This window comes from Odontesthes bonariensis, chromosome 10 (assembly GCF_027942865.1).
Source record: "Odontesthes bonariensis isolate fOdoBon6 chromosome 10, fOdoBon6.hap1, whole genome shotgun sequence".
NCBI classification, from domain to species: domain Eukaryota; kingdom Metazoa; phylum Chordata; class Actinopteri; order Atheriniformes; family Atherinopsidae; genus Odontesthes; species Odontesthes bonariensis.
Window position 1 is genome coordinate 16,461,705 of NC_134515.1, and position 13,465 is coordinate 16,475,169.

At 38.9% G+C, this 13,465-nt stretch overlaps 1 protein-coding gene across 3 annotated transcripts in view; it reads right to left on the bottom strand.

The window, feature by feature from the left end:
• Positions 1–13,465, bottom strand: part of cntn3a.1 (contactin 3a, tandem duplicate 1) — a 101,318-nt gene that overhangs the window by 21,057 nt on the left and 66,796 nt on the right. For all 3 annotated transcript variants that reach the window (XM_075476495.1, XM_075476496.1, XM_075476494.1), the window contains exon 12: positions 11,462–11,589. In XM_075476495.1, coding sequence (XP_075332610.1) covers positions 11,462–11,589 — 128 coding nt within the window. The remainder of the gene's footprint in view (positions 1–11,461; positions 11,590–13,465) is intronic.

Here is a 13,465-nt window from a genome sequence, read left to right on the forward strand (position 1 = left end):
AACCTCATGATAAGGAGGCTCGAGTGCCACCTATGAAAACGGGAGAACAGAAACTTTGATGTGAAGACAGCTTTTATTTGCTGGGGTTTAAGGTCGTGATAATACAAAGTTGTTATTAAAAGATGTACATGCAGATGACAATTTATTTGTCAAACATAAACCATAAAAACAGATGCCTAAAAAGATAAGAAATTGAATTACCACATATCTATCTTTTAAAGGGGATAGAGAATCAAAATCGTCTTTTTCACGTTTTTGGTGTTAGTTCTGAGTCTCCCCGCTGTGGGGAGTACACACGAAGTGCCAGCAAGTGTCAGAACCTCTGTTTCAAGTACTCCCCTTTTTTGAATATCCCCCAGAATATCCCCTAATCCGTTTTTGTGAAAAAGTGATGTCACTTTTTCAGCAATCGCCCCCCCCCCACACCCAAATCCACAGCCACCCCGTTTCAGACACGCCCCTTTGGCGAGAAACAGGAACAGGTGTGCCTTCCAAGGCTGATAAAGCGGACTACGATTGTTACATATTTTTCCCACGGAAAGCAATGTTCGCGATCAATGGCTTTTATTTATTTTTAACAGCATCCCCAGTACATACAACCGCCGACTTTTCCTTTGCTCTGCGCATTTCACAGAGTACAGTTTCACAAAGCTTGCACGATTCCGAGCAGGCTTCAGTTGGAGGGTGAGTTCCGACAGGGACAGTCAGACTGCAGCGAGCTGTGCGCTCCGCTGAGAAGCTGATCGGCTGCATCTATCCATGACCTGCACGTCTCCAGGACTATGGGGCGAGCAGGTCGGATCACAGCTGACCCTTCTCACGCTGCACATGGACTATTTGCAGGAGGCTTCGGTCCATTCGGACCAGAACCTCCCGTCACAAAAACAGTTTTTTCCCCCTTGCAGTTGGACTTCATAATCACCTCATAACCTGCCCCAGTCACTTTACCATCATTAAAATTGCACTAATGAAGCTGCACTGTTGTTGCTCTGTATAGTGGATACTGTGTATTGTTGTACACACCTTGTACATTTTATATTCATATATTTTTATTTTTTAGTTTTTATTATCATATCCTATGTTACATGTTTGCACCTTACGCCGCAGCAAATTCCTAGTTAGTGAACACTGTTCACTAACAATGGCAATAAAACGAATTCTGATTCCGATGAGCTTTCTTTTCAGTCAGTGTATTACTCTATAGCTCTGTTTTCAGTGAGAGCAAGGGCAGCCAATCAAGCAACGGCAACCGAATAGCGCCAACACCTACCTGCATTTCATAATGAGGTTGCCAGATAAGCTCTGAAACGACGCCAATAAGGGAAAAAGACGCATTCTAAACCCAGCGTAGTAACAGCTGTTTCAGAGAGCCTTTTAGGGAGGTTCTGAGCCATTACAAACCCAACCAATTTTTTTTGGGCTACATATCACATCACAGAACAAGGATTAATGCCCCATTCAACCATTCTCTATCACCTTTAAGTGACATTAGTAAGGAATATAACATTAAAACTATGCGCTTCTGACTAACTTCAACTGCTCTGACCTTTGTTTGCTCATCCTCCTGCCATGATATCCTGAGGGCTGAGATATACTTTGGTGTGCCACGCTGCACCGCAACTGTTTGCTTTATGGTACCGCATAATGCTCCAACAACTAGATAACAGCACAGTTCCCCCGTAACATTTTTTTTTCTTTTAAAAATACACTTTTATCATGAAAAATAAAGTAAAAAATAAAACTGAAAAATAAAAAAAGCAACATGCTATCTGAAGAAGGGAGAAAACATGTACAGAAGATGGATGAAGGCTTAGCTTTGTTGCAGCTGAAATGTCAAATTACAACTTATGAATTTCTCATTTTGTGTCGTCTTGCAAATGCGTCGCTCGGCTCCGTTGGTAAACTTTCCCACGTACAGGTTTAGAATCATAATAAGAAAATAGTCCATTTCTTCCTCTGCTCTGCTTAGGCTGTAAATTACAGGGGACTGAAGCTGTGGTTGATTCCTACACTAAAACTAATTAAATAGGTTTTTATATTCCAGACATTTCTTTTAGTGCTCTGAATCATTACTTACAGGAAAAACACTGTGTTATGTGATTTATCAGATTGATAGATAGCTTCTTTACATAAAAATGTTTGAGCAGTTTTTACACATATCACAACAGTAATATATATAATTCAAATTTCTCACATATCACACATTCCTTCAAAAATGTGCCCTGTGATTAACATGCAGTCGTACACTTTTGGTATTTCCTGATTACCCCACATTGTCACTTCTTATCGTCTTATGTCTTCAACATGATAGCAAATACACATGTATGCTTAAGTGCTGAAAGTATTCAACTTTTAATAAAAAGTAATTCTCCAGTTAGGTATTTTGCAAGTCAGAATTATTTTTAATGTTTTAAGCTGTTGTTGTTGGTGGTGTCAGGGTGCTTGTGAAAGAAATACCAGGAAAGGGAAACGTGAAAAAGGACGAAAAGTCTGACCGACAAGGATAGTGAGAGATTTTCTTGAGAGTGATATTCTGGAAAGTAAATCTTTTTGTATCTCAGCACAAACAGAAGATAAAGCATCAAGCGTTGACTGAGGAGATCAAAATGACTGTGAAGAAGCAGTTGTGAGAAGAAATCTCCCACAAGGAAAAAACACCCAAAAGAAGAAACATACACAAAAGAGTAGCTTTAATGTTGTGTAGAGGCTCTTTGGCTTACATATCTGAGCCTTTTATCCTTTTGCGGAGTAAATATGAATAATTTTTTCACAATACAAATGGGTGAGTGTGTGAGTGTTTGTGTGTGTGGGTGTGTATGTGAGTGTGTTTAGGGATTGAGGGAAAATTCCTGGGACAAAAGTAGGATTCAAAAGCCAAAAAAAGATAAAGGAAAAATCAAGTTCATATCTTTTCTTTCAAACTATGGCAGCCACCCTCAAATAAATCAACGCTTGCAATGTCCAAACTGCAGTCTGGGCTACAGCAGTTGAAGTAGGTCCAACTCTCAAACTGCTGCATCATAGATACCCAAGAAAAACGCCAGTGTTTGGTTTGAGAACAATAGACCAAATATAATTTCAGGGATAAGGTAAAAAGATATCCACATTGGAGCAAGAAAAAAATGCCTTATTTATCAAGGTAGAACAGCCGTTTAGGAGTTGACAAGGAGTTCTAAAGAAGTGAAAGGTGTATGAGGAGGCCTCCCTAAAAATAACACAATCCAGACACAGATGGCAAAACTGAAAAGGACGAGACAAGGGGGGCCAAGACCTGCCTGGCAAGACAGATACCTGGGCCAACACTGGCACTTAGAGGACCAAAGATGCCAATTGACAGAGGACAAGTCCAGTCTGCCGGCTGAGCAGCTAAACACAAACATGAATAATACACTCATGTCAGAGACCAAGGCTGTTATAAGATGATCACTTTACCATTATCTTTGCCAAATGAATTTACAGAGGCAATCATTCAGAAATATCCAAATCAAATTCCTCTTAACCCTAAGTTATTGTGTGTTTTGGCCTTTTTTTGACAAATTAATTACTGTCAGAAGACGACCGTGAGATTACAAGTATGATGTATGATTCATCTGCAGTTGTTCATGCTGTATGATGTCAAATTCGCATTTAGAGTGCATTGCCTAAAACATTGTCCTACTTGTACTAAAATAAGTGTATGTTGATATGTATAAACGTTGGCTTGGATAACTGATGCTTTACACTAAATAAAAACATGTAACATAGTTCAATGGCTGTTTGCCTGATTTCTACCTTGTACAGTGAAAATTGATCCAAAGAGCTGGAAATCTCATCTTTTTAAAGTACGACCAAAATAAGAGAATTACTCCTGTTGGAGTATCTCACCTCCAGCTGCTGATTAAATACAGAGCGTTTGCAGCAGCAGCTCCAAAGTTTGGAATCGCCTTCTACTGTCAATCAACTGTGCCCTCTCTACTTATGTTTTTAAAACACGGCTGAAGGCTTTTTTGTTCTCCTTGGCTTTTAATTGCATTTAACACTCTTAAAATATTAAAAAAAGAACTAAATCCACTTTTTTTTATAAAGAAAACCATTTCATTTTAAGTTGTACTTATACTGTTCTCTCTTGCTTCAGTGTGTTGTTTATATTGTAAATATTAATGCTGTGAACAGTGCTTTGATCAAATATTGTTGCTTTAAATGTGCTTTATATACAAATGTGATTTCATTTAATTTCAATGTCTTCAATAGAATTTTTAAAAGAAAAACTAACACAAATGGCCTGATGGCACATTTAATGCAGAAACAGCCCCCCCATGACCAGTGTTGGTCAAGTTACTTTTAAAAAGTAATTAGCTATAGTTACTAGTTACTGCTCCCAAAAAGTAATTGAGTTAGTAACTCAGTTACCACATTGTAAAAGTAATTAGTTACTCAGCAAAGTAACTTTGGCGTTATTTTTTATGTTCTATAACGCTGTTATGTTCTATAACATCTTTAACATCAAATATGTTTATATTAACTGATTGAATTCATTCAAGGTAAACACAAGAAACTTGTGCTAAAGGAAAATAAATAATTGAAAAATGGACCAGACTCAGTGAATATTTCCCTATAATCCCTATATAGAAGATATAAAAACACTAAATACAGTAATTTAGAACATTCAGTATTTATTTGAACTCAACAGATTGCAGCCTGCCATATGATGCATATAAATAAATTAATAAATAAATTCTGACCCGAAAAATCGAGTGTTGTTTGTTTTCGAGTGGCTCCGTCTCCTTCGCTGGGGCTCACGCTAGCTGCATTTGGGCCTGGGGTTGGGTTAGCAGCTGCAGAAGCAACAAGTGTCATATTCGCATGGGTTGATTTAAAGTGCTTCATTAGATTTGAGTTACTTGAGGCAGACGTGGATAAAGTTTTTTTCCCTGGGCATAGCGTGCATGTTACATACACATTCTTGCCTTTTATCTCCACGAGTGAGAAGTAGTGCCGGTACTTACATTCGAACTTCCCTGGCTTGTCGCCGCTGTCTTGTGTGTGTTTAGCGCGTGCAGTGAGACAGCGTGAGCAGGTCATCCGCCCACACAGCCAATCATCATCGCATTTGCAACGGTGTCATCATCCCCACCCCTGCTCTCTCAAGGCAGCATGCAGCTGATGTGTAGCCAAAAGCCTACAACCAAAGTGTAGTAACGCGCCACTTTATATTCTCAGTAACGATAACGGCGTTGTAATGATGGGGAAAGTAATTAATTAGATTACTCCGTTACTGGAAAAATAACGCCGTTAGTAACGCCGTTACTCCCAACACTGTACATGACTTTGGCACCTACACTTATAAACTAGCTGCAGTCATTTGTGATCCCTGATCATCCTAAAATAATCTTGACAGCTTTGGTCAAGGAAGCCCTTCATACAGAAAATGCACCTTCTGATATATTTGGTACTTGGAATCCAATTTTCAACAAACATAGAAGGAGTCAGGGGAAATAATAACTAATACCAGCAACTAAGAACCTCAACAACTTTCAAAATAATCAGTTCCCTAATATACCCTATAGTGTATGGCATATGAATGCCACTTTCAGTATTTTCAGTTTTTTTTCAAGATAAACACTAAGAATGTGCCATAATGAAACATATTTCTGTGCAGTGCGAGCGATCAGACCTTTGGGTTATCTTTATCTGCACACCTTACTCTGAATAAGACTCACTTGTCGTGTAGCCTCACTGAGGCAAACTCTTAGTTGAATGAAATCAAGATGAAATGGTGACCATAACCTCAGTAAAATATCTATCAAGCATACTCTGTTTTTGGTTAGGTTTTAATATTCTGTGAATTAGGCCACTTTGAATGAGAATTGGTAGCACGCAGATTGATTTAATATTGGCTCTTTTTCCTCTGATAGAATGTGCTTGATGTTATCATCATACCTAATAATGAAAGCTAATATTGTGATGTCACAAATTAAGAATTCATTGAATATATACATTTCCCCCGTGAGTAAGTCTAACCCTCCCCAACTCCTCTAAGAGTGACAGAGTGTAGTTGCATTTTGACCTCAAGCGTCTTTTCCTCTACGCTTTCCATTTGTATTGCAGGAATTGGGGGCTAAACAAGTCTTGGGGGAGATATTTTACCCTATAAAAATAACAAGTGGCTCAGAGAAAGGTTCCTTAAAAAAAAGGCCAAAGTAGGACATTTTCACATAACCACATCGATTTATTCCTACGAATCTACATAACAAAAAATTGGTCCGAACTCTGAGTGTGATAAAAGAAAATGGAGAAAGTTCAATACGTCCACATTACTGTAAGCCTTTTCAGCATCTAAGGAGATGACAGATCATACTTTATACAGCCCCTTCAGAAAGCAGAATATAAGGCAGGTCTTTGGATAAAGCCATATCTTTTACAATACAGACTTAGAGGACTAATGGGTTTATAATAAGAATCTTTCTCCTTTTTGGCAATTATAGATAATAAGGCTTCATTACATCTTGGCGACACCTTTTTCAAAAGCCTTCTGGTGATCAGATTGTAACAATATTATTCAAATGTAATTTATATTCAGCGTTAAAAAAGAACCGTTCTTGATGACAGATCTTTGAGTATTACTGTGAGACACTGGTGTTGTATATAACCTCTCTTAATATTGTTGAATTGCCTAATTTATATCCGAAGCAGGATTAGTTTCTTTCCACTATACATATATTTCATATACATATTTTCTTTTTTCTTTCAGGTAGTATGTCACCTTTTATATCCTTCAGAAGTCTCTTAGACAGATGCGATTTTTAGCAATATCTAGATCAAAGAAGATATTAATTTTTTCACATCATACCATCACAGTAGTTTTAATGATTTGCTCATTAGTAGTAAAGTACACAGTCTCACTTTAGTCTCCCTCCCGGTGTCATATTGTGACTTTATACATAGTTTAACTGCTAGAATTGGAGACAATGAGAAAAAAAAATCTTTTTGGGGATTAGTAAGTCTCCAAATATCTGCAGAAACCATATTCTCTATGAAATATGAATTTTTCCTCTGCTCCTTTTATTATCAAAGTCCTATTTTTGCCCAGAGCAGAATCCTCTACCTGGCCAAATCTTAATATCTAATCTATCTCTGGAAAAAGGACATCTGCAACATTGAAAAAAATTGAAATAAAAAATCAAATAAAACAGAACAAGTATTCTCTGAAGATGCCGTCTGCAGGCAGGGGCGCTTTAGCAACACCCGTGGCCCCGGGGCTACATTTTTTTGGGGCCCCCTCACAGTCTACCTGTCAACCCTTATCTTGCCGTTATGTCGGGAAAACGCCCTTAGAATATTTGCGGTGCAAGCGCACAATTGATGCTACATTTGGTTCAGCGCAGCTACAAAAGGTCCGACCACAGAGGACTGCTGCTTGCAAAGGACTGCTAGTAACCTCCACAAGGCTCGTAGCCCGAGATAAAAACCACACACCGACACACACACCAATGTAGGCCACTGTACTGCCACAGCCACTGACGCCAACACACACAATATAAAGACAGAAAGGTCTTTAAGAATTAAAATACATTAAACGCAAACCCCATGGTTCTCTCAATCAACAGACCGAAATCCACGAACCCAGCAGTCCTACTACTATGCAGGGCTTAGTGTTGCCAAAATCACTCTTGAGCAGGCAGCAGCGAAACCTTTGAGACATACCTACAGCCGTTGCTATACATAGTCGATTGAATCCTTCCCAAAGCATTAAGACTAGTTGCAGGTTACGTCTCATATGCGAAACATTAATAAATAAATTGTGTATTATTAACCGATCTGTTTTCAAGCGTCACGCAACTCTTCCTTCATCTTGAAAATGTGCACTTCGCTGTCGTTTTGACGTGTGTGACCCACCATGCCGCTTACAGCAGGCTACCTACTGCGCGTTCATTTACGGTATTTTTCTAAACTCTATCTAACAGTACATTAATGTAGGCCCATGATTGCGATAGTTTATTATTTTATTAATATTACAAGGCCCCTCACGAGGCCCCTGGTTGGCTGTGGCCCCGGGGCTTGAGCCCTCCCTAGCCCCCTCTTTAAGGTGCCGCTGTCTGCAGGTACAACAAAGAAACTAAAAAAAGTCCACAGGTTACTGCACGGTCTTCCTACAATTCTCTCACTCCTGTGACAGTTCAGTCCAGACCCTGCATTCTAATGTGTGGCCTTTTTAGTGGAAATATAAATACCCAATCATCTGATTGTTGTAGATTCATCTTGGGTCTTTACAGTGGTTGTTATAGATGAATTCATCCAAAGCTGCCACTGTGGTAACTCACATCCTTTATCCATTCTTTTGTCATCTGGATATTCAGCGCTTGCTTCGTATCGCATCCCTGTTAACACTGACCAGACGTGAACGCTTACCAAAGCGTATACAAGAACCATATACAATCTGGTCCTCGAAGACAGTCTGGGTATGACATTTAAAACAGGATATACCTTTAAACAACAGCTAAATTGCCAGAATCTTCTGGACACATCCTAGAGTGCAATTAATACCAAAAGTCTTTTGAGTCTCACATTATTCCCGTCGCTTTGATTTGTTTAAGGCTTGCCTCCAGTCCCAAATCATCTCTAGCTTCTTGCCTTTCCTCGCCCTCATCAGTGTGGAGCATCTCAAACCTCTTTGATATGGAAAATGCATGCTGCCATTTCCGCCAATAATTTCCGCATGCCAGCAACGACACTCAGCTTGGTTGCTGGCTTTGATTGTACAGAAAGCTGTTTTGACACAGTGAATATGGTGCTCATGTTGCTGAGAAACATTTGGGAAAGGTGGTAGGTCACCTACAGTATTGTCATGTTTGTGTGGAGGACGTCTTCGAAAGGCTTGTATTTTTCAAATACTGCATGCCTTCCTAAGGGATACAAGCATTGTAAATAGCAAACGAGAGCTACAACTTGCTGAAATGCTTAGTCGCTGCCTTAAAAAAAAGATACATTTGAAAGACTAAGGCTGCGGCTACACGAAAACGTTTTTCACTGTAAACGATACTTTTTCTTATCGTTTCGCTGTCGCGGCCACACGGAGCCGGCGTTCCCACTACCCCAAAACGATAGTTTTTGAGAACGGGTTCCAGAGTGGGGAAGTTTGAAAACGAGGTTGTTTCGTTTCCATTATTACAGCGAAAACGTTTTTGCGTCAGTCAAACATTGACGCTGTGAGACTTCTCTATTGTCTCACAGCGTGGCGTGACACAGTGGCGTGTGTACTGCATCGTTTCATTGTTTTCATCCATTTTCGTCTGGACCTGAGTCTTTACAGCAGCGTTGCCGTGTGGTTGCAAGAATTTTCGTACCCGTTTTAAAAAAAACACCTTGTTTCGTTTCCGTGTTGCCGTAGCCTAAGAGAGGAGATCTAAACCAAAGCCATCTTGTTTCACACCCTGTCAATGGTGTAGGTGTGAGAAGGACACGGATATTCAAAAGCAAACTTGATTTATTTTACAAAACAAAGTATCAAAAGAAAGCGCGGCTGAGCCGGATAGAAAAACCTGAACTGTGGAAAAATGTATAACAAAACAAAACACTTGGCATAGCATGGAAACTTATCTGTGACTTATCTGTGACTTATCTGTGACTTATCTGTGACTTATCTGTGACTTATCTGTGACTTATCTGTGACTTATCTGTGACTTATCTGTGACTTATCTGTGACTTATCTGTGACTTATCTGTGACTTATCTGTGGCATAGCATGGATGGTGACAGGGAAGGATCTCACAAGGACTAAAAGGAAACCTGGAAACTAAATACTGTGGAGGGTGATTAAGGATTGAGTGCAGCTGAAGGGGAAAACACAGGTGAGGGACGTGAGACTGATGGCAGGGCAGGAGAGGGTGGCATGACATGAAACTAAACACAACCTGAACCTAAAACATGATCTAACTAAGAACTAAAATAAAACATGATCTAAAACCCAAACATGATCTAAAACATAGTCCATGACACACCCACGTGAATCCAAATTTGTAAGGTGTCATTTTAAATGAATAATGAAAAAAAAAAAAAACAGTTGTGTAGTCATATATCTGTCACTTTCCAACAGCTAAATTATTTTGCACTGAGCGTTAGTGTAGTAATTATTACAGCATGTTGATTAATGAATGCGGTTTATGATTATAATAATGATAATAATGATCTTCAGCTCATGTTTTTGGTTCAAACTACTTACTCTGTTACTTTGGGTGACTAAGTGGGGGCGTCTGATTATACTGATTTGCACTACAATTTCCCCTGCATGAATTATGTGGTCCAGAGAATAATTACAGAAAGTATAATTTTAAATTTCAATCAGAGACAACACATCACAGACAGACAAAACTATTTTTCCTCTTTAATGCCCATCCAAATTAAAAGATTAGCTATCCTTGGTTAAATTATAAAAAAAAAAGATGACGAATTTCTTATCAATTTACCCGGCAGATGGAGGTGGTGACATCAAAGATATAACAGTTGACACAGATTTCTCCAGCTTTTAAAAATAATTAGACAGAGCCCATCTCGGTATAGCTTATGCTACACCCAAAATCCCATCCATTCCTCAAACACTTCTAAACCTTTTACTAATAGCCCCCATTGTACTGATCATTTCCTTACAATGCAATGTTCCGTTGGGAAACCTTGGCTCCACACACTTTCCACATATTCATATACCTGTACCATCCATTTTGACATTGTTACATACCAAGCACACACTCTATGGCAACAACAGTCCTCAATAACAGCGGCATTCCCCAGCAGGACAACGTGGCCCACAACATCACAAAAACTGCACAAGAATGGCTAAAAGACTAGAACAAAGAGCCCAAGCCACTGACTGGGCCTCCAGACTCCCCAGATCCCAATCCAATCAAACTTCCATCTGATGCACCAGAATGACTCAGATCCATAGAGGCCTCAACCTTCAACCACTGCTAATGTCATGGTGCCTGAAACAACAGTACACCATCAGAAGTCCACTGGTCATATCCCAACAGGTTTGAGCTAAGATCAACACAACATTTGGTATCCTGTGGCTGATCTATCAAAGTCCAACAACATTCAACTCAAACAGCATAGCCAAGTTGATTGCAAAATGAAGTTTGCATGAGCAATATTGAAATAAAGTAACCTCACTGTATAAATACTAAATGAAGACCATAAATCGGTGTCACTTTAACCAAAGGAGTAGTGAAAAATGATCATTGTTTGAATTGACTTTGGCTCATTCATCTTACAACATGTGCAAGGTTAAAACCTAAAGTAATATCTGTGAAGTTATGGAACAAGACAGAACCCCATAGACGAAACCACTGCTGACCCAAACGACTGCCATACATGGGATCAATGGTAGTCAAGTATAGTATGGAGGTACAAATAGATAGCCATAACACGTTTGATTTCAAGTTGCCATTTATGGTAATTACCTGATATTTTAAGTCAATTAAGTAACTTACCTTTAACGAAAAGGCTGCCAGCACTGCTTGCTACTCCAAACTGGTTTCTGGCTACACATGTGTACAGTCCAGCATCCATTTTAGTGACATTGGATATTCGGAGGCTTCCATTATCCAACACCATAACTCTGTAGGGGGACAAAAGGTTAGTTATCTGAGTTTTCAGAACCAGTGACTGTTAAGACTCCTGCAGATTTTATTTTCTAACCTAATGTTAAAAGTAACAAGTAATACTCCCTAGTTTCTCTGCACAACAGTTCTATTTATCTAAATGTAATGCATGTAACTAAATAATTAGCATTGTACTTTCTATTGTAAAATATAAACCAGCCAACCAACCACAAATTTAAATCGTGCATTTTTAAGTTTGTGCACAGTGACATTATGGAAAACATTTTGAAGTTGAAAAAAAAATAAAACTTTAGAAATATTGGTGCTCACTCCAGGGGCAAAAAAAAAAAGATTAAATACGGAACGAGTCCTGACAGGATGTCAGTACTTACAAGGCTTAGAAAATATGCGCATAATAACATGTAAGGAGAACTGAATGGTAAAATTCAACTTTCTGCATTTTTAGTGGAGTAGAAGTCAAGGATAAGGTACCCAAGAAGGAAAGCATTTAAAGTGGAAACTTGTTTGGTGAGATCCAAACATGCCTGAGATATCCAAACACATGAAAGAGAAATGAATGGCATGGCTGTAGGTGACATGCTGCACAAAGTGCTCCATTGAAAAGCTAAAAGGATTTATTCATGTGTTCAATAACCATTAAAAGCAAACCCATATTTAAGTGAAACTTCACCAGTTTAGTTTAATGTGTCACAAAATTATTGAGCTTAAACACCTACTGATCACCATTCTTCCTTCTGTCCTCGCTTTTATTGAAGCTTTTTAGCTCAACATATTTCCCTATTCTTTTGAATTTATGGAGGTAATCAATGATACTTCATTTTGGACATGCCATGGGTTACTGTTTGCTAGTTAAGAATGTAATAAAATGCATTTAATGCAAATGATTATAATCTCATTAAAGCAATACGAATCCTAACTTTTATTGCTTCTTGATTGCATTCGTTATGAAAGTTTTCATAAGGAATAAAGCTGAAAAGTGCAATACTGGCCTCAGATTTTACATCAAGTTGATCCAGATTGACAGTACTGTCACCGCTGGTGAAATGTTTTACTTCTGGCAGTAATGTGACAGCTCTTCTTTAGCTTTTAGAAGAGAAAAAAGTTCAATGTTGAGCAAGGAAAGCTGATAATTCAGCTACCAACCATGCTGTGATTTACTGGTCACAGGCACGTTAGATGATGGCTGATTAATAGAACTTCCAGGATTTTTCTGCCTACCTAGAAGTACCAGAGAGGGGTCATTTGACCCGGCGGCTTTTACCAAATACACTAATCACTCATTTTGTTATGGTAATGAGGCTGTTAGGGGCCGTGTGTGGGGTGAGGGGTGAGGGGTGAGGGGGTCACACCTTACAGTGGTAACAGCCAAGACAAACAGGGACAGACAGCTTCTTCCCAAGGGCTGTCAGCCTCCAAAATCACCACAGGTAAATAGCAACTTGCATGAAGATATCAGCAGCAAAGACAGATAGCACAGTTTGGCGGACAGTGTGTTACAGTTTTTCTCCATTGGTTTGGCTCATTTCTTGAAACTGAGATGTCATTCTCAAAACATGGACAAATCCCAAAACTAATTTGCAGTTCCTCACAACAGAATGGCATTTATCATTGCTTTCATCAAATTTCAAATGCTTTTGTACATGTCTCAATCATTTAGTACATCCTTGCAAATGGCTATGTACAAGTATCCTACAGTTAACACAATCAGCTTACATTTAGTACAATTTTCAAATGAATGTACCTTGCTGATCTATCCCAATTGGTTATCTATCGCAATTGTTAGATGGATAAATACCAGTGCATGTGGACTACTGCTTCATTTCCCTCAAGAATTTTGTGGTGAAAGAAGCTCCTCTCCAAGGAACGAAGATG